Source organism: Lissotriton vulgaris, chromosome 10, assembly GCF_964263255.1.
Source record: "Lissotriton vulgaris chromosome 10, aLisVul1.2, whole genome shotgun sequence".
Taxonomy (NCBI): domain Eukaryota; kingdom Metazoa; phylum Chordata; class Amphibia; order Caudata; family Salamandridae; genus Lissotriton; species Lissotriton vulgaris.
The window spans coordinates 126,511,271-126,533,549 of record NC_141698.1 but is presented as its reverse complement, the minus strand read 5'-3'; the positions used below and the strand labels follow the sequence as shown (position 1 = coordinate 126,533,549).

The 22,279-nt window shown below is 43.9% G+C and overlaps 1 protein-coding gene across 1 annotated transcript in view; it reads left to right on the top strand.

Annotated features, from left to right (window-relative positions):
• The window catches only part of SDK1 (sidekick cell adhesion molecule 1), a 1,937,536-nt gene that overhangs the window by 1,587,306 nt on the left and 327,951 nt on the right, over positions 1 to 22,279 (top strand). The window contains exons 23-25 of the mRNA XM_086940699.1: positions 11,354 to 11,463; positions 16,373 to 16,523; positions 19,008 to 19,245. Coding sequence (XP_086796825.1) covers positions 11,354 to 11,463; positions 16,373 to 16,523; positions 19,008 to 19,245 — 499 coding nt within the window. The remainder of the gene's footprint in view (positions 1 to 11,353; positions 11,464 to 16,372; positions 16,524 to 19,007; positions 19,246 to 22,279) is intronic.

Sequence of the window (22,279 nt, the reverse complement as noted above, 5' to 3'; positions counted from 1 at the left end):
TTTACCAAACACTACTGCCTGGATAGCCAAGTCCAGAGAGACGGCTTATTTGGCCATTCGGTTCTCCAGAACTTTCTTGTGTGAATTTGGTTCGCAGAACCACCTTCGGGATTGGTATTGCTGGGGTATCTATTCTGAGGTGAGGAATCCATAACTAATTGTCTCTTTCAAAAGAACAAGTTACTTACCTTCGGTAACGATATATCTGTAAGAGATATAGATTAGTTATGGATTCCTCACCGCCCCACACAACCTCCCCGTTCTGCGAACTGACTTCTAGAGTAAGGGACTCCCTTTTCAGGGCCCTAGTTTTCGTGCACCAGTGGTCAGTGTCTTTCATGGCTCTGCGCTTCTGGCGTGGAATGTCGTGTAAAGAACTGACGTCAGCATGCAAGGGCGGCGTCTAAGTAGATACTGTGATTTCATTCTGGCGACCATGATGCCCACAACAAATGCGGAGTCGACCGACGCCACCTATCGATGTGCAGGGGTACTGCTGAAGAAATAAATCTCTGGATCCAGTCTGCCGCCTGGGGGTAATTCTAAGGTGAGGAATCCATAACTAATCTATGTCTCTTACAGATATATTGTTAACAAAGGTAAGTAACTTGTTCTTCTCCAGTATTAGTATTAGATACCTTTTGGACTTACTATATCTTTTATAGATGTTATTTTTGTCTTACATTTTTTGTGCTTTACTTTCCATGCATGTAAATGTATTTTGACAACAATATTTTTAAGCCACAGTATATCTGTGGTCGATGATGTGACCTACAACTGTTATTGATGGGAGCTGCGGCAGTAACTGCCTTCACAGCACATAGATTCCTGCCAGGCGGCGATCTCTAAATAGAGTGGGTGGTCCAACACCAAGGTTCCAGAGGCCATGGCACCATTCCCTGGCAGACCTGTGGACCATCTGCGGGGGTCTAAAGGACACCCATTGTCTGCTAAAAATTAACAACAAAGGAAGTGAAAAAAAAGATAGGCACATTGGAAGTGTTCGCACTTCACCAACATTAAGCGTCCTGATTCGTGCCCCCTCCACTTCATGTTTACCCACCCAGTCACCCGCATTGAACCAGTCAATCATCCACCCCCTCAACTACAGGATTCACTGGCTCACACACCCATATAATGCAACACAGACATACACATTAACCTAAAAATTAACAAGTCACTTTGACACCCTAAGGGCATGTCTGTCTGTCACATGGCTAGGTGTGCATGCACACATGTGCATGCACACCTGTATTCGGTATTTTACCACACAATAGGATTGTGTGGTAAAATACCGATTTTGTAGGGCCTTTGGGACTCAGAAGAGTCCCACCTACATCTGAGATTTACTGAATCGGTAAAAATACCGATTCGGTATTTTACAGAATCTGTAAATTTACAGAATCGGTAAATTTACCGATTCTGTAAAATTCTTGAATACCGGTCGGTAACAGCCGAAAATACCGATTTTCGGCCGTTACCGACCAACCTACATCTGGCCCTTGGTTATTAAAAGGTCAGCTGCATTTGCTTTGCCAATGCTAGATTCCGACAGGATGTGCTCATAAACTGTGGCATTCATAATATTTAAGTTAATGCAATACTAATTTACCATTCATGTACTTGGGTATACACACACACAGGCATCCCCAGCCCCCATGCCCCATCTCCTCCTAGAATACTGTTTGTAAATGGTTCTGTGAATAAATTGGGATATACATATATATTTTTAACTCTTTTTATTGGTTCATAAACAATGAACAGTACATCTGAGGAACAATTATATTGTGTTGCCAGTTTTTCTTTTGGTATACACTTGCAAGGAACCATCTATACACTGTTATTTACTACAACGATGACGGGCGATTATGACCACTAAAATTTAGAGTAAACTCCCTATAAGCCTCTTATGTCTGCCATGCCCCCAGATCTTCTCCCATTTCCTCGGGCTAGATGGGGATATTTAATGTCATGAATAACCTGCATATTGTCTTCAGCCTTCCTTCGATTCTCAAGAAGTGTAAGTGATACCTAATCGATGGAGCATTGATTGATAAAAGATAGAAGTACGTTTGAAAGGAACTCTATTTGTTCACCCGAAAAAAGAGTCTCTAATATAGCAAGTCTTCTGCCCAGTGACATAATAAGAAAATTGCCAATATTTTTTTCCCTCTAGTGCCCTTTTATTCCTTCCAGTGAAAAATTCTTCCTCTAATACCCTTTTAGACCATTGCGTTCTCTGCATCCTACCTCTAGGCCAGACAAAAGTTATTCAATATAATGTGTGTGCCTGTTCTGCTTTTCGCCATGAAAGCTGTTGAGCAGATAGCTTGCCACCTGTTACACAGCTGGCTGTCAAGTAAGCAGGAGTATTTCTTGGTGCCAGCCCTGAGCTCATCTGAGACATCGCCAATCAGCTCCTCTGATACGCCAACTCTCTGCTCCTCTGATGAAGGGGGTGCTCTGTTCCAATTAGAAATGCCGGATTGCCGCTGCGTCTGAAGGCTCATTGGTGTTGACAGGGCCAAATCATTTGCTGTCAGTTTTCAAACAAATAAAGATCTCAAAATGTATTTAAATGCCGCCATCTGGTAGTGAATCTTCGATAAGAGTCAGTCGGCTGTCTCAGATGCTCATTTTAATGTCAGTTTCTGTGCAGCACGCGCCATGGATTGCAGTAATGATGGAGCGCCCGCTTTGAGTGTGATATGGGTTATTCCGCAGAAGATCTTGTCCTTTTTTGTGAAGACCAAATTTATTGGTAGAAAATGATAGACTTTTCTGTGGATAGTGTACTGATATAGACTTCAGATCCACATGTAACCTGAAGGCCGAAGTCATGAATCTTTGACTAAAAATCAAGAAGTTCAAGGCCCAGACCACACTTAACAAGGACTGGAAGGTGAGGAATCAAACCAAAAAAAACACCTTGAACTACACCTATCTCCATATAAATCTACTACACATTAAATGTAACTTGATACTTGTATTGCGCACTACTCACCCGCAAGGGTGTCAAGGCGCTTGTACGAATAACGCTGTGGAACCCATCCTGGCTTTCCCTGTGAGGTGTCCACTCCTGCGCACCCCCAAGGTGGAGGTCAGGTATCCTTAGCGTTGTGGGGGCCGTTGTGGAGATTAAGCAAGCTATTGCCCAGAGTTGCAGAGTGGGACTCCATGATTGGAATAGGCACCGAGGCGAGAATTATCAGGTCTGTGGAATTTTGGAGCCCAAGACCCGCCAAGGCGGGGAATTGAACCCTGGTCCCGGGATAGACCTCTGCATCAGGGTCTGCCGCTCTAACCATTGAGCCACAATGACCCCTCCCAGTCTTTGGTGGTGCTATGAAATGGTCTGCATCAGTCACCTACGAAATTAGCACCAAATAAAAAGTTAGGTAATAGAAAACTGCAACCTTACAAATCATAACCGAGTACAAACCTAAAACCAAGTAATTATTACAGTAATAGACTGAGGGAGCTTCAAAACACCTGTAGGAAAGACCACAAGTTAGGAACAAGGAAAAGGTTGGCGAGACTGTCAAGGGGAGGAAAGGTGCACAATTAATGATTATCAGGAATTCATTATTTAGGAGTTCCCCTAGAAACTCAGACACATGGTCCTCAGACTGTGATGGAAAGACGATGTCCAATGGCGGCTTGATCGAGTAGTCAAGGCATAGGTCCATGGAGAGGTGGTGTGAAGTTTGAGATCAGAGACAGGTGAACACAGTTATTGCAGTTATTAAGGAGGGAGGTTGTCCAGCTAGACGTGTCTTCTTGTTAAAAAAAGACATGTTTAATTACACCCGAGATATATAAAGCACCGAACAAAAAATCCAGTTACAGAAGCCTCATAGTTCACTAAAGCAACAAAATTTTACAGATCAAGTGCAAAGTTAGAAGTGCTGCGCACCCAAGTAAGTTACACTCAATATGTAGAGTTCACGATCACCTGTGGACCGTGAGCTCTGCTGATGTTAATCCTATTTGGAAACGGACAAGGAGGATTGTGTTCCGCAGAAAAGTAATAATTCGAATGCAATATTTACGAGCAATGTAACAATAGATTTAAAAAATGTTGTCTCCGTCACAACGGTGATGGATATCCTGTCTGCCGAAATATAAATCTCATGGGATATAACAGGATTTCCATTTCGGTGGATGGGATATCCGTCACCGTTGTGACAGAGTGACCCTTCCACCATTTTCTAGATCAGGCCCCTACTCTGCCGAACCGTGGTTCTTTCCTGCCTTTTCTAACCTGTGTATGCAGAGTCCTACGCTGATCCATGAAATCACATCTAACTCTCATTACATTCAAAATGGAATAGATGACGTTACAACGCAAACAATTGGAACGCATGCTTTTAAATCGCAGTTTTTACAACGCAACTACCATTACATTGCATGATTTTACAATGCAAACCATTACAACACATTTTTTTTAACTATCATTACAGCGCATTCCATTACAACGCATACCATTACAACACATACTACTTTTAGTGCAACAGTAGGGTAAGTGTTGGATAGCGTAAGGGGAAACATTAATATTCCCCCTCCTGTGAGTGCAACAGTAGGGAAAGTGTTGGATAACGTAGGGGTTTCAATTACTATTCCCCCTCCAGTGAGTGCAACAGTAGGGAAAGTGTTGGATGGCATATTGGTAAAAATTACTATTCCCACTGCAGTGAGTGCAACAGAAAGGAAAGTGTTGGATAGCGTAGGGGTAAAAATTACTATTCCCCCTCCAGTGTGTGCAACAGTAGGGAAAGTGTTGAATAGGGTATTGGTAAAAATTACTGTTCCCACTCCAGTGAGTGCAACAGTAGGGAAAGTGTTGGATAGGGTGTTGGTAAAAATTACTATTCCCACTCCAGTGAATGCAACAGTAAGGAAAGTGTTGGATAGCGTAGAGGTAAAAATTACTATTCCCCCTCCAGTGAGTGCAACAGTAGGGAAAGTGTTGGATAGGGTATTGGTAAAAATTACTATTCCCACTCCAGTGAGTGCAACAGTAGGGAAAGTGTTGGATGGCATATTGGTAAAAATTACTATTCCCACTCCAGTGAGTGCAACAGAAAGGAATGTGTTGGATAGCGTAGGGGTAAAAATTACTATTCCCCCTCCAGTGAGTGCAACAGTAGGGAAAGTGTTGGATAGGGTATTGGTAAAAATTACTTTTCCCACTCCAGTGAGTGCAACAGTAGGGAAAGTGTTGGATGGCATATTGGTAAAAATTACTATTCCCACTCCAGTGAGTGCAACAGAAAGGAAAGTGTTGGATAGCGTACGGGTAAAAATTACTATTCCCTCTCCAGTGAGTGCAACAGTAGGGAAGGTGCTGGATAGCGTAGGGGTGAAAATGACTATTCCATTACTAACCTTATAATGCGTTGTGATGCATGTGTTGTAATGACATGCATTGTAATGGCATGCTCTGTAATGGCATGCAATGTAAAGGCACTTGCGTTGTAAAAGTTGCATTGTAAAGGCATTGCGATGTAATGCCTGCGTTGTAATGGACATTAGCCGCACAAGGCCGCTGCAGAAGCTGGCGAACTCTTTCGCCTATGGACACAAACGTCTGTTTGTTGGTGGGAATAGTGGGATTGATTATTAGTCCCCATCCAAGTCTTGCTGGTCCATCGGCACCTCAGGGTCATACTCCTTTCCTTCCCTACTTGGTTGACTCTTTGACCTTTATCACGTGGCACAGGCGCCTGGCTCTTACTCCAGTGCTGAGGGGCTTGGTCCACTCTCTCATCCCAGTTTTCTGGCCTGGTCTTTCCTTCTGTCCACTTGCTTTTATCATCACATTTCCGAACATTCTTCAAGGGCTTCCCTATCTGTACTTCAACTGAGCTTTTTGTTTAGCTGTCCTGCACCTCCCGTTCTCCGCCCGAACTCTGTCTCCTGTTTAGTGCCAATCTTGGTGTCCTACCTTTGTATCATGTACAGTACCTTCAAGGAAATTACTAGTTATTCTTGATTCTTGCTTTTCTGGGAATCTTTCTCGGAGACATCTCTGTTCAATTATGGGCACCAGCTTCTCCTGATGGCGGGGTTATTGCTGTCCAGGTACCAAACTCTGCTCACAAGACTTACAACAAAATATCACGAGAAGGAAAGTTGAGCCCCACAATTCCAGTTTCCATGCTGGTGAATGAATGAATGCTGGTTTGAGAACAGACAGAGATCCTGAACAAGTTATCTTCTCCTCTCATGAAGCCTTTTAACATGGCTCACTTTCCCGAGAATATTCAGCCAAGTAGTCAGTTTGGGATTGTGAAGGGAATTCCACGACCTCGACCCCCTGCCTTCCAACTCCATGAAAAAGCAAAGTATGGAAAACTTTACAGGGTTCCCTTTCCTTCTTCTGGGAAATCTATCATTCCGCTTCCTACTAGAGAAAGAGGAGTACCTGTGAAGGATGCTCGGGAAGTATTTTCCATATTGGCCAAGGGAGAAGAAAATGTTACAGTGTATCAATAAATGCCTCTGTAGGTCTGCCTCGCAGGTACCCATCCAGGGTTTAAAGAGTTGCTCTACAGCAGGGGTCTCCAAACCGGTCCTGGAGGGCCGGATCCATGCCAGATTTTTGGGATATCCCCATTGAGATACATGTAGTAATTTTAAAAATCTGGCATGGATCCGGCCCTCCAGGACCGGTTTGTAGACCCCTGCTCTACGGAGTTGATAGTATATATGCCCCCCCTCCCAACCTAATTTCATGACCATTATTCCATTGGTAAATAGACTTCCTCATACATAGATCTCTCAGGCTGCCGTGGTCCATGCATGAACAGTTCATCCACTCCTGGTTTTTCTTGTCCTTCTGATACTTTCTGATGGATTTGTTTTGGATGAAGAGGACCAAAGGTGTTAGAACTCAAAGACAACCATGCATTAAATCAGTGACTCAAGCATGGAACAGAAATAAACTTTTGGGAGCAAACTTGTTTTTTTCCTGGGGTTTTAGAAATCTGTATTGTTTGTAGCACGAGATTGTGAGGATGTATTTTTTTTGGGAGACTGCAGCACTGCATATTTTACACTTTTCCACATGAACCAATTTTTTCAGTAGAGCCTGTGATGCAACTCTGCGGCTTTCGGGAAAGGTAATTTTCTCAAATCGTCCCTGTAGGCATTTAAATTCAATTATACTTGATAACTCTCAAGTATTTGTGGGAAATATATTCAGGTGTTTCCAAGCAACACAGTGAAACTGTCGGTGTCGCGTGGTTTCACCGCTCTAATGGAGTTTGAGACGTGGAAAGGTATATCGTTTTATTTTTTGGGGCTGACGTAGTGTCACTTACTGCTGACTGTATCATTTATTTAATGCGCGTGTCACTTGAAACTAAAAATACGGTCTCGCGGTACCGACAGCCATGGTAACATGAGGAGTCAAAAGGAATATGCTATCACAGAGAAGAGCGAGGAACTCGTAATGCATTCGTCTTCACAATCCGTGGTGCTTCCAGGCCAGCCTCAGGCTTATTTGAGCTCTGTGCTCCGTGTGTGGAGGAAAGGAGGAGCCAGGGCCTAGGAGGATCATTCTTTCAACCTCACTGCACCAGATACAGAGTCCAGAATGATAGAAAAGGTAAGGTAGAACCTTCCAAGTATGGGAAGCTTGGAAGATGATGCGTTATCTTCAAATGCCACTGACAAATATTCCATTCTGAGATTGATGTATATGTCAGCTGCTCAACAGCAATATCTGTGAATTAGAAATTAAAATATTTTATTGTACAATACTTCTTTTTTTTTTATTTAAAACTTTTTATTAAAATATAAAAAAAGAATATACATGTTTGCATTTAAGTTCTGTATCAAGGTGAATAGCTTTCTGAACGATATATTCAACAAAGACTTAACAATCAGCTTTGTAAGCCTGGCCACAGAACACATGACAGCAGACCTGAACAGCAAAGAAGAAAGAGACCTACTAGACTTACTGCTCACAGCGGCCCTAAAAAGAATCCCGACGAACTGGAAAAACACGGCCAAAGCTAACTTTAAAACATGGAATACCACAATTCTTCCCTTTATAAGCGCGGTAAGCAGCAGAACTTGCAATGCCCAATTCATTGTTGCTCAATTTACCAATTTCGAAAGGATGGATGTCTTAGTCTACCTGGCCACGGACTCAAAATCATGCGCTTCACATCACTGCAGAAGCCAGCGGCAAACGGAAATAACATCACTGTGCTATCAAGAATGCTTTGTAATTTGGGCTTAATTAATTCTTGGAAAAGGGGTACGTTTTGCTCCTTCACGGTGTCCATTTTGATTTCATCAATGCTATACGTTCAAAACGTGTTTTTCACCTGTCAAAAGATATACGGAAAACTTCACAACGTTTGCAAAGTGTTTTTTTTCGATATTTCCGCGTGAAACTCTTCAATTACATTACGTTGCCTGTATTCTTATCTATCCAATAACACACAAGACTACTCTGCTTATATACAACTCCAGCATTTGCTAGGAAATAATTTAAAAATGGACCAAGTAATCAACTGACAAACTTCCGACCCTTCAAGCAGGTTAAGACAGCCAGGACTAGGAGCTGGACTGGAATCCTTTAACACCTTTGAAAAGAGAATTTCATTGTGCCAGCTTTCTTGAATTTTTGGGGAGGAGATGTGGCCTAGTGACTAGAACTGTCTCCCTTTGAACCTGGGGATCCAGATTGTAATCCCAGGCTCTGTGTTTCACACCGCATCGTGCGATTCTGGGAAAATCACTTAGGGCCTAATTACGTATCCGGCGGTCTGAGGGCTGCCAGGCTCGTGGTGAGGCAGTGGTGGCCCTCCAGCCACTGCCGCACCGGCAGTCCAACTGCGCCATTACAACTTGGACACTCGGGCCGCCCTGGGACTGTCGGCGCTGCAAGGGAACCGCTGTTCCATGGCAGTGGAGTAGCGGTGAGAGACCGCAGTATGCTTGGCAGGTCTGCCGTGGTTCCGTAAAGCATATTACGAGTTTCCTCTCCACAGAGTTTTTATGGCGGTTCCACCACCATTACGGCGCTTCTTCTCCCACTGTATGCTGTTTTTGATGCTTTTTTGAGTGTGAATACATGGTTTGCTTGATAGAGAGAGTGCGCATGATTGATAGAATGAATGAACGGTGTGTCATGTTTTTATTGTCGTATTTTCACTTGGGCTGATGTTTTCTTATGATTCTATTATCCAATGTACTTTTATACACTAGAAGCTGACCCTTTTCAATGCTGGACTAAATGATTTTATTAAAAATGATCAACTGAAAATACATTTTCTAAAATAACTTAGCTGTTCTGTGGGTGTTTTTGGTAGATTTCCATTGATTGATTATTTATTCTTTGGGGAAGCTCCCTTTCATGTTTATATAAGTCCACCACCATTAAAACCCTGGCGGAGAGGAAACAAAGGGGGCCCAACATGGCCCCTTGTACTTCTGCGCCCTGTGTATGCACACAGGCTGGCACAACATGTGCCGCCCTGTGTGCATGCAAACCAGTTTTTGCACGGCATGGATGTTAAAGTCCATATCATGTAGGAACCTTGTGCGGCATTCCCATTGCGGTGCTTTTTTTAAAGGCACCGCCTCCTTTGAATTGGCACTGCAGGGGGAACTGCCATGCCGCCCGTCTGCCAGACTACAAAAAAACGTGTAATCTGGCGGGTGGCTGGCAGTGACTCTTGGTGCTGCAGGGACGTGGCAGTGGCAGGCCGCCAACCCGCACTGCAAGAAGTCATAATCTGTCCCTTAATGTTTATATGCCTACGGCATGGATGTTAAAGTCCGTATCATGTAGGAACTTTGTGCGGCATTCCCATTGCGGTGCCTTTTTTAAAGGCACCGCCTTCTTTGAATTGGCACTGCAGGGGGAACTGCCATGTCGCCCACCTGCCAGACTACAAAAAAACTTGTAATCTGGCGGGTGGCTGGCAGTGACTCTTGGTGCTGCAGGGGCGTGGCAGTGGCAGGCCGCCAATCCGCACTGCAAGAAGTCATAATCTGTCCCTAAAAAATGTAAATTGTAATATGTGAATAATATTTATCTAATCACTGCTTGATCTGCACGCTATTGTAGATCCTCTCTCATTTCCCCAAGTAATGTATAGTAGTCCATTGCTTCCTAGCTAGGTTTGCGCTATATACTTCACAATGTATACATTTAGTTTGACAAACACTAATCCAATGTGGCTACTATCTACACAAACCCGTATTTACAGAATACGTGCTTAACTGATCTGTGATTTAGTTTCATTATTAAAGAACCAGACCTGCCAACTCTCACGGTGCCATCGTGTGTCACACAATATCGGGTCCTTTCAATCGTGTCATTGGTGAGGAGCCAATATTGCACGGTGGCAGGAAAAACGCCCTAAAAACCACTTTTAAAAGCCTACGTCCATTATAGGCTGTAAAAACACCCCAAGACATAGGCACCATCCTCAGCAGGCTTGTTTTTAGGAGGAGGGGTTTCTGTGGGGGAGGGTGCAGAAGTGCCTCCTAGATAGTTCTGGGCACATAGCCCGCCCCCTTCAAGGCCACGCCCTCCCCCTGACAGTGATTTTTCTTTTTTTATAGTAAGGTTGGCAGGTCTGAGACTTCTATTGATGAAAGGCCTTGATACACAATGGATGCAGGCTTTTGCTCAATTAATATTTAATAGTCAAATACCTCCTCGTTGAGCACCATTAAAATATGATCTTGCAGCCACAAACATAGAAAAAGACAGGCACTGAAGTATTTAAGAGTTTGACACCAGACGTGCAGTTTTCCACAAAAATTCGGAAAATTATTGCACATCTATACCATTCATGTTCAAGTCATACTATTTAGATGTGATGCTTTGTTTTTGCAAGCCATTAGTTCATCTATCCTCTGTATTACCTAAGCTGTATGTAGCACATATCTGCATGCTACCTCTATATGCATCTCTGCAAAAATGTGATATTTTAGTCACAGCAAAGTAAGTATTGGTGAAGCCAACCTGCCTGGTTTGGCCAGTTTGTAGAGCTCTGCAAAGGTAAGAGTGATAAGGAACTGCTGTACCACATCATCAAAACCATTGAGTCCAGTTAGCGGCACAGTGTAGCCATCCAGGAAGTGATGTATTGATTCCCTCAGTGCCTGTAGTAGGCCACTAATGATGTATGCGGCCAGTTGTTTAAAAGGTAACTCAGGATGTATTGAGGGTATTGGAAAGCTGTTTTTCTTCCTCTATTACAGTATGCCAGGTAACACATTTACTGATTTAAAAAGATTTTGAAATTAAATGATTCTGGCCAATGGCCATTCTGGCATTGCGCTGCATGAATTTAACACGGCTGTTTGTTCCCCCGCTCAGGTTGGAGTGACTGGAGATGAAGAGGAGTGGATCAATCTCTATGAGGTGGAAAATGAATCTGATGCCCAGGTGCTGGAAATTCCTAATCTCACTCCGTACACTTATTACAGGTGAGAACACCTCAATTCCCAATCTCACTCTGCAAATTTATTACAGATATGAACACGTCAATTCCTAATCTTACTCCCTACATTTAATAGAGGTGAGAACACCACAATTCCTAATCTTACTCCATACACTTGTTACAAGTCAGAACACCTCAATTCCTAATCTCACTTCGTTCAATTATTACAGGTGAGAACACCTCAATTCCTAATCTCATTCTGCAAATGTATTACAGGTGTGAACACCTCAATTCCTAATCTTACTCCCTACATTTATTACAGGTGAGAACACCACAATTCCTAATCTTACTCCCTACATTTATTACAGGTGAGAACACCACAATTCCTAATCTTACTCCATACACTTGTTACAAATCAGAACACCTCAATTCCTAATCTCACTTCGTTCAATTATTACAGATGAGAAAACCTCAATTCCTAATCTTACTCCATACACTTGTTACAAGTCAGAACACCTCAATTCCTAATCTCATTTCGTTCAATTATTACAGATGAGAAAACCTCAATTCCTAATCTCACTCTGAAATGTATTACAGGTGTGAACACCTCCATTTCTAAACTTGCTCCATACACTTATTATAGGTGAGAAGACCACAGTTCCTAATCTCACTGCATACACTCATTACAAGTGAGAACACCTCAATTCCTAATCTCACTCTGTACACTCATTACGGGTGAGAAAAGCCTCAATTCCTAACCTTACTCCATACACTTATTACAGGTGAGAAAACCTCAATTCGTAATCTCAGTCCATATACTTGTTACAGATGAGAACACCTCAATTCCTAATCTCAGTCCATACACTTATTGCAGGTGAGAACACCTCAATTCCTAATGTTACTTCATATATTTATTACAGATGAGAACACCTCAGTTCCAGCCGTGGCCCATGCAGGTAAGGGTGGTGGGGCCAGGTGAGGGGGGACTTTGATGGGCAATGACAAGGAAAAATGAATAAATACGTAATTTTCCCTCGTCATCGTCGGTCCCCCACCCATCCCCAGCACCCCCACCGCTCTTACCTGCATGGGCCGCGGCTGCTCAATTCCTAATCTCACTCCGCACACCTACTGCAGGTGAGAACACCTCACCTTCTTTCGTCTCCTTTTGCGCTCCCCAGATCTGTGAAGGTAGTGAGGGGCTATGACGATTGGCACAATTGTAGAGCTGATGTGATTGACTCCATGATTTCACATGGAAATCCTTGCATTTTGACAGGAAGTCTTGGGAATTCACACAGGGTGCTCTGTCGTTTTCACTGCAATCAAACTGGTTTGGTTCCAGAGTATCGTGGTCAAAATATGGTCAGACATCAATATATTTCTAAATACTGTTTACAGTTTCGGCCCACTGGAGTTAATTGCGAAAGCTCTGCACCTCATGGTATGAGATTTTTTGTAAGACTTTTTAGGACATATTTACACCAGACAATATTTCTGACAATATTCTGAGATATAGCAGTCATTCCAATCATCTATAATATGGTGGGACAGATTAAGTAGAAGTGGTCACATGCCTCGTGATTTTTGTCAAAATCTGTTTGTTGACTCTTCCTGGGGTAGATACAACATTGCCTTCCAGTACTCTACAGAACATTGGAACAAAACAAAGAAACATAAAATATGGTGCCAGAAATGGCGACCAAATTATCCAGGCTACTAATATACTGCTTTTAGAAACTGTGCATGTCTATTCAGAAGTGGTCAACAGGGCATTGGCAAATCTCAAGTGTGGAAAAATGTGCGAGGATGTCTGTAAGGTGGCCATCACAGGCGCTTTTTCAGTGCTTAGAAAACAGCCACTGCACAAACTCTGATATATCTGAGTTCAAGTCAAGTCAAGTCAAGTCAATCAATTTATATAGCGCGCTACATACCCAGAGGGTCTCAAGGCGCTTGAAGAGGGGTGGGGAATTACTTGTCAAATATCCACGTTTTAAGTTGCTTTCTGAATGCTAGGTGGTTCTGAGTAAGGCGAAGGTGAGTGGGAAGTGAGTTCCAGGTTTTAGCTGCCAGGTAGGAGAAGGATCTACCTCCCATGGTGGTTTTGTTGATGCGAGGTACAGTGGCTAGGGCTTGGCTGGAGGATCGTAGCTGGCGGGAGGGGGTGTAAAAGGACAGTCGTGTGTTGAGGCATTCGGGCAAGGTTTGCAATACTAAAGGCCTTTCTTCAGCTGCATTGGTAGTGAAAGCACCTCAAGGAACATGTTCAAGATGTTACATATTCATAAACCTTAATGACCCACTGAGGGACCTGATCAAAAGCTTCTTGTGTTGGCTTCTCTTCAGAGAAAGGAAAGGTCTCCATTTCCTGGAGTGCTTCCTCCACCCTATCCACTGCAGCCTCTGTCCTTAGAAAGCAACTTTTGAGCTTTTAGTCTACAGACCAGCGGCTGCTTTCTACATAGACTAGCTTCCGCGCCCTGTGGCATGGTCAGAGAAATGACATCTCTGTCCTATGTGTATGTTTGGGTTACAGAAACCAAAGGCAGAGATATGTCCCACCTCTAAGTATCCATGTGATAAATTCCAGCCTCTATATATTCTGTAAAAAGGATGAGCTGAGACTCTGCTGTGTCTTTCATTAAGTACAACTTAATATGGTCCTCATTCCCCGCCTTCCAGAGAAAGATGAAATCCTGTTGTGTGGTAAGTCCTTCTGCTCTTTTGCACCTGAACTCTGGAATTATCTACTGTTGTCTACACAGGATCCATGGCCTTCAGGAAGGCCCAAACAAACCTCCTTTCTCTTAATATTGGTTTTGACGCAGTGGGTATTTTGTTTTAAGTGTCTAATGGCCAGATGTAGGTAATCTCGATTTACCTACTCTTAAATACCGAATCATACCGATTCGGTATTTAAGAGTAGGTAAATGGGATGTAGGTAATTTCAATTTTGAAATTACCGAATCGGAATTATTTGTTGATTACCGAATCGAAATTTACCGATTGAGGCCCATAGGAATCAATGCCAATTACCGAATCGGTACATACCGATTCGGTAAAATTACCGAATTTGCAAGGGGGACAGGGTGTCACTTTGACACCCTGAAGCACCCCTCAATTGTGCATGAGTGCACATGTTGCTGACATACATGCCCTTAGGGCATGTATGTCTGCAACATGGCACGTTTTTTAAAGCAAAAAAAATGCTTTTTGAAGGGTTTTCATTATTTACCACCAACTTCTAGTTGGTGATAAATAACGTTTTCCTAAACCCTTGTAGCACTGATTACAGTGCTACCTACATGTTGAATTACAGAATCTGTAATTTTACCAATTCGGTATTTTACCGAATCGGAAAAATTACAAATTCGGTAAAATTACTGATTAGGGGCCAGATGTAGGTAAAAAACATTTACCGATTTTAAAATACCGAATTGTACCGATTCGGTATTTCAAAATCGGTAAATGGTATGTAGGTCCCAACATCTGGATTCGTTACCGAATCCTTAACAATTCTTTAATTACCGATTCGGTAAATACCGAATCGGTAATGCCCATTCATTCCTATGGGCTTTGAAGCCCATAGGAATGATTAGGCATTACCGATTCGGTATTTACCGAATCGGTAATTAAAGAATTCACAAGGGTGCAGGCGGTGTCACTTTGACACCCTCTGGCACCCCCAAAACAGGCACAGGTGCCATGTGGCAGGCATACCTGCCCTAAGGGCAGGTCTGCCTGTCACATGACATAGGTGTGCATGCACACATGTGCATGCACACCGGAATCGCTATTTTACCATCAAATTGGTTTTGATGGTAAAATACTGATTCGGTAAGGCTCCTGGAACTCTGAAGAGTCCCACCTACATATGGGTGGCTTCAAATCGGTAAATTTACCGATGTTTTATTTTACCGAATCGGTAAAATTACCGAATCGGTAATTTTACCGATTCGGTAAAATATTGCCCCTTACATGCCAAATCTTGTAAACCGGTCGGTAACGGCCTTAAATACCGATTTTCGGCCGTTACCGACCGACCTACATCTGGCCCTCTGTAATTTAACATGCAACTACATCTCAATATCCAAATACCGGTCGGAAACGGCCGAAAATCTGTATTTTCGGCCGTTTCCGACCGGTATTTGGATACCTACATCTAGCCCTAAGTGCCTTGATTCCTCTCGGTGTACGAACTCTATAAATAAATAAAAATGAGGCGCACAGCTTCATTTGTTGTGTAATTTGAAGTTCAACAATGTATCAGTTATCCTGCCATATTCTGAAAAGTTATCCTCTCTCTATGTTCATCATCAGTGCCTTTCTCTCTTGAATGCAGCAAGCGGAAATGTACAGTTTCTAATATATTAGCCGCCGAGCCTTCAAAATGTCCTTGTGGGTGAAATGCTTGTCGGCTGTTTTTTCTATCCAAAACAGAGGCGTTTTAAGGCATAGGTAAAGTGGGCTGTGTCCCAGGGCCCCCACCTTTCTAGGGGCTCCATCATTAAGCTTTCAGGACAGTTCCAGGCAGTGGCATAACACAGAAATGAAGGGGTTCCCTGCACAACATGGAAAGGGGCTCCCAGGTATCCAATATCTCATAAATATTCAAAGGCTTTGCACTGAATGGAGACCCCCTGAATGACTGGAGTCTCCCTAAAGGTTTGGGGGCCAGCGAAGTGGGTTGCGATGGGGGTCAGCGAAGCGGGTTGTGAATGATCAGATCATAGTTTCTGAGGCCATGAATGAGCTGAAAATTAATAATAAATTCAGAGTTTATCCGAGCAGGGAACCCCAAATTATGTGTGGCCCGGGCCCCCAAAATTCTCAAGATGTCCCTGATCCAAAATATAAATTTCAAGAACATAGCTGAAGAGAATTGGTTGATATGGTCTCTCCGGCTTAGAGCGTTACATTCTAATTTGCTATTGTGCTGGGTCTTGCTTCAGGTTCCGTATGCGACAGGTGAATATAGTTGGTGCGGGACCTCTCAGTCAACCATCTCGCGTGATCCAGACCCTTCAAGCACCCCCAGATGTGGCACCAGGAAGCCTGACCCTGCGCACAGCCAGTGAGACCAGCCTGTGGATCCGTTGGGTGGTAAGTGGGCGCAATCTGTAAAGTCCTTGCACAGTTCACCGACTGATGATTCATAACTATAGATGTTTCATGGATGGAAAGGTTGTTTTCAAGAATGCAAACATATATGTTTCGACGTAAAATGATTTGTCGTAAAATGAATAGCGTAAATATATCTTAGGGTTCCAGGTTGCTCTGCTAATTGAGTCTGAAGTCAGTCAGCTGGAAATCAACAGCTGGTGCGGTCACAGAGGACTTCTGAATATTTCGTGGCAGGTCTGGGCGTTTATAGGGTAGCAGGTTTGTTATGAACTAAATATCGCAGCCTGCCCACAGACATGATAGATGGGTTCTTTGGCTGGCATCTTCAATTTGAAAGAGTACCAAATATGGTTCACACTTCAGAGCATCATCTCTCCACCAAGTGTGAAGTTAAAAGTAACAGAGATGGAAAATGTTGCCTTAGTTGTTTAAATTTTATTTTGTACTTACTGAGCTTTCTCGAAAAAAGCACTTGCTATAGCTAACAGCCTCGCCTCTGACAGTTCTCATCAGTCAAAGAATAGGCTGTTAACTGCAGTAAATTGGATTTATGCTAGAGAAGGGCCAGCCAATACTGGCTCGGCCTATCTTGGGCTGAGTCTGACTCCCTGGCTCAGCTATTGGCCCCACGGGACTGGCAAATCAAAACAGAGTCATGCCAGGTACTGACAGTTTCCTTCCCTAAAACTGTTTTGGAATAACAAAAAATGCTAACTGTTATTCAACGTCATGTCACTCAATGCAGAACCTGAGATTCTAAATTGAAACTCAGACTGAAGAAACATTTTTTTTTACATTGATTGGTTTTTTCCTCAGATTTTTACATTATTTTTGTGTCATGTTTTGACATTGCATAGGTCTAATTGCTGAACTGTCTACCTCTGCACCAACTGTATATGTTATGTTATACTGATTCGTGTAACGCACTTATCACGCGAGACAGTATCTAGGCGCTTGGGCAGGTGTGTAAGGTGTGTGCTCCCCAATGTACTTCCACGAAGAACCAGGTCTTCAGCTTTATGCGGATCTCCAGAAGTGAGGAGGAGGCTCTGACGTGTCATGTCTTGGGTGTGATGTAGGAGAAGGAGTGACCTCCAGTTTTGCTTTTATGGATGTGGGGCACGTGTGAGAGTGAGGCAGAGCTTAGGTGTCTGGTGGGACAGCCCACACAGGGAAAGGGGGCAGGTGTGGGATTCACTTGCTGAGTAACGTTGCATATTTGGCCTAAAATCTTTCCAAAGGAAGTATGCCTTATCGCAAGTCCCACTGCCTGGAGGTAGGAAATGAAATTGAATATTTGAGTTAAACCTACTATTACAAACAGAAAAGGTTTCCTTCCAGACATATTCTGAAAAACTTCAGGTGATTAGTCCGAAGATCAAAAGAGGAGGAATCGATAATTCCATATCTGATTAACCCAACACCGATAAGACCAGACCCCCCCCCCCCCCCAAAAAAAAAGCAGCGAGAGCTCGGAGAAGAAGACCTTTGAGGAAACATTAAATCAGTTCATTCACGTATTTTAGCTGTAGCTTTGAACGCAATTGTACACTTTGAAGTTATGATATTAACATCCACTTATACACACATCTAAAGGAAGGCGATTGTATGAATAATTAGGTTTTGAGAGAAAATGTAGTTTTACTATTTTTTAATATGAAAACTTTGATAGCCTACTGATAAAGTATATTTCGCTCTTTTCAGGCTTTTTCGGTTTATTTGTGAGTTGGGAGAGCTACTTGTATTAAGATTTAAGGCAATACAATGCTTATGAGCCTCTGTCAAATGGATGGAAGCAAAAATAATGTGTTTTGTTTTGACAATTCATCACTTCGATTTAAGTGCATTCACCAGTTATTTATTCATTCTTTGTTAAAAATGAAGTGCGTGTGAAGCCATTCTGTTAAAGGGACATTTCAGGTGGTGGCAATGACGTCACTGCCACGCAATCCGTTCGGTTGTCTTCTGCAGTGGCATCACAATGGGACATTTCAGGCGGTGGCAGTGACGTCACTGCCACGCAATCCGTTCGGTTGTCTTCTGCAATGACATCACAATGGGACATTTCAGGCGGTGGCAGTGACGTCACTGACACGCAATCCGTTCGGTTGTCTTCTGCAATGACATCACAATGCCCTCCGCTTTAGCACTCGGCTACGCCTTGGACCAGCCAAGCAATGCCTTAGCAACGTGGCCAATCACAGGCAGGACGGTGGTTTCAGTCCCCTCAGTTACCAAGTAACACGATGATTTGGGCCCCCACCCCGGAAGAGAAGGTCAAGGTTTACCAAAGGTTGCAGCTTGTGGCCCAAATGAAGTGTTTTTCCCTCACATCTTGGTGTTTTTAAACCTACATTCCCCCCCCCACGTCACGCCACATGTCTGTATACCTGCTTTGTCGTGTAGGTCGGTTTCCGAGCATGGCTGTTTGAATAACACACCTTTCTTTGGTTTCCCCTTCAGCCTTTGCCCGACTCGCGGTACAACGGCAACCCCGAGTCCGTGGGCTACCGGGTGAAGTACTGGCGGCCCGACCTGCAGAGCCCTCCGCTGACACAGGTGATCAACGACCGGCTGGAGCGGGAGTACACCATCGAAGGGCTGGAGGAGTGGGCCGAGTACGAGCTGCAGATCCAGGCCTTTAACGCCATCGGGCCTGGCCCGTGGAGCGAGGTCGTCAGAGGTCGCACCAGGGAGTCAGGTACGGACATCAGGCCTTTGCCTCTGTATGACGTCAGCGCCAAAGTGAATGGACCTGCTATATTTTGGGTTGTAATCCTATATTGAAGTAATCAAAATACAATAAATAATCATACCGTTTAATGATATTAGTTGTTTATAGAGAAAAATGCTGCAGGTTTTAGCTTGCGCCGTTTACTAATTTAGCCCTGTACTTTCTTCATGCTCAGTTAAATACAGCCTTGTTCTGTAAGCTGCAGTTATGATAGTGCTGCTAAGATTGCTATGTGCTAAACGCCTGATAAGAGATCATAGTTTCATATCTGGCAGGGCTGACTTAGCCTTTCATCCTTCCAAAATTGATGAATTCCATTAAGTGGGATATTTGCATCACATGTAATTCAAGTGCATGAAGACCATCTGAACTATACTGGTGTCGATAACCCACCTTTTGTTTTACAGCTAATGGGGACCCAGGTGAGTATTTTTGCCTCAAACACATCCGTGTAATAAACACAGCGTGTGCATTCCAAGCTGTGCATCTTAATTGTGCGCCTGGTATTTGGGCTCAATGGCTTCTGCCAGCGATGTGCAGCTTCAAAGAGCTCTGATGTAAAATGCTCAGTTAACTGAGAGCACAACGAGAGGCCTACGGGTCACAAGTTCAAATCTCAGCCGTTCTTCCTCAGCCTTCCACAATTGTTAGGATGGCTGCTGTTTAGGTCTGTAATTTTCGCACCTATTATTCAAGAGACTCGAGATCATTTAGTTTACCGACTAGGCTGTGTTGTAAGCATCACTTCTTACTTGCCCTCATCTTTTTGCGGTCTCTGCATTTCGTTTCTGCCTTCCATTATGGAATATGGCATAACTGCCTATGCACGTCTGTAAATTTAACACAACGTTTCACTCTTTTGCTGTCGTTCCGGTATGTTAAGTTAAAGGGATGTATATAGCACCGACTTTCTACTGCTGTCAGAGTTAGGCTCCAACTGAATTGGATTCAGCGGATGTGTGGTTAGTATGCTGCTTTCTGATAGATACTTCTACCTGCAGATTCCTCTACCCTCTTCGGCTCGGAATTGGTTCTGGAAAAGTTGAAATAGCTCACCTTCGCCAACATGTTTTGCAGCAGCTCCGACTTGTATTCAGTTTACTCCATGGACATGGCGTCATATACCCCTATATGGGGCCACCCTGTTGTACTGGCCTGTTCCTTTTTAGGTCTCGCTATGGCCAACGCGTAAGCGATGCTTTGCGAGAATTAAGTAGGGGCTTTTAAAAATGCTCCCAAAGTCTGCAGGCGGATCGGGCACAGTGCATGTGCGCGCGCACCATTTGTCCGCCTACAGCCTTTGGGAACAATTTTGCAGCGGCTCTGATGTTCTCAGTGAGCCGCGTGGCCACTGAGAACATCAAAGCGGCCGCAAAAGTGCTCACACCTCCTCCTCGGGCACGACATGTTTTGGTGCCTTCTTTACTCATTCCCTCCCTCCCGTTGTCGTGCCTTCTCTCCCCCACCTCCTGCATCCTCGCCCTCGCATGTCCATCTCCCACATTGCAAATACTTGTTTTAATACTAGCTTTCGTTTAGCAGAGCTTTGGACAGTGCTTCTGTTCCCGCTTTACATCTGTATGCCTTAAATGTTCCAATGACCGGACACTATTCTGCACATTACACAAAAACTGACATTCCATCCGGGCGCCGGTGCCCCGTGAAATAATCTCTTCTGGTAAATCCGTTCGCTGCCAATGTTATAAACTAATACTGTTATGTGATCAATTGTTGAATAATTCTGCTATTAGGAATTTAATTAATTGCCCCGCTGATTAAATGCTTCGTCCCATGGATTCTTCGTCACGTTTTATGCTGCAGTGTGCTCAGATCTTGGCAGCGCTCAGTTGCAGGTATCATTCTATGAAAAACAATAAAATGGAACCTGTTTCACAGCGAGTTTGAGGCACGGCCCGGGGGTGTCAGACTGAGGCTGCGTGTCCAGAATTATACATGGTGGCTGCCGCCTGGCGGGGTGGCACCTTGGAATATATCCTTCATCTTTCATATTCCAGAGGCGTGGTGCATTGTGGGTCTGTGGCAACATCACCCATCATGCGTTGATGGGAGAGAGCAAGTTTGCAGAGTCAGCTCGGGCAAGCACTTCTGCATTACTGCATCTTAGTCTGGGCCACAGAAAACAAGTTCAAATGTTACAAAATGAAGCAGTGTTTGCATATGTATAAAGATCGGAGCACCTTACTCCACTGTGATAGATTTTCTCTAGTGCCCATTGGGGCCAAGGATCCCGCCCAAAATATTCTGCGCCAACCGCAAGCCGAGCCCTGAAAACAGGTAGAAACCGTGTCCTTCACCATGCCAAGGACCTTTGCCCTGTAGGCGACAGCAGGTAGGATGGCTCTGGCTTTTTTTTGCTACTGAGGCTATTCTGCATCTTTCTCAGGTGCCCAAGCACATATGCATAAAAGCACATTTCTATTTGAGCAAGAAGAGCCTTATCGTCGTGATCCGTGTTACAAACCAGCCGCTTTATTTTGGCTGCTTATCTTGAACTCTATCTGCCCCAGAACCTGGAACTGCTGTTTGGGGAGTTCCTGGCGCACACAGTGCAAGGCAGCCCCCACCCTGCCCTATGTGCCGTCCCCTCCCTACCGCCAGCCCATGGAAATGAGAGCTGGAGCCTCTGCACACTCCGGGGGAGTTTACATTGCTTTCCCCCTCAGCAGAGCTGGCCTGAAATCAAAACTGGACGTGGATTCAGCATAAAACTGGAGCGGAGCGCATCTCTGAACCTAACAAACTACAACCAAAGCTTACCATTACGGTCTCATTACACGCATACTGTCAACTTACTCTCATTTGGTGGCTGACAGTCTTTTCATCTTCGTCTAGAAAAAATGCTTCCATTGACTTCAATGGACATCTGTGGTCCTCTTCACTCGCCCTCACACCCCCCGCATCTGTCGCAGCCCCAGCCTTTAAGGTGTTACCTTCTTGACAGTTTTTTTTTTACTGTAGTTGAGAAATCATTTTTTTAACC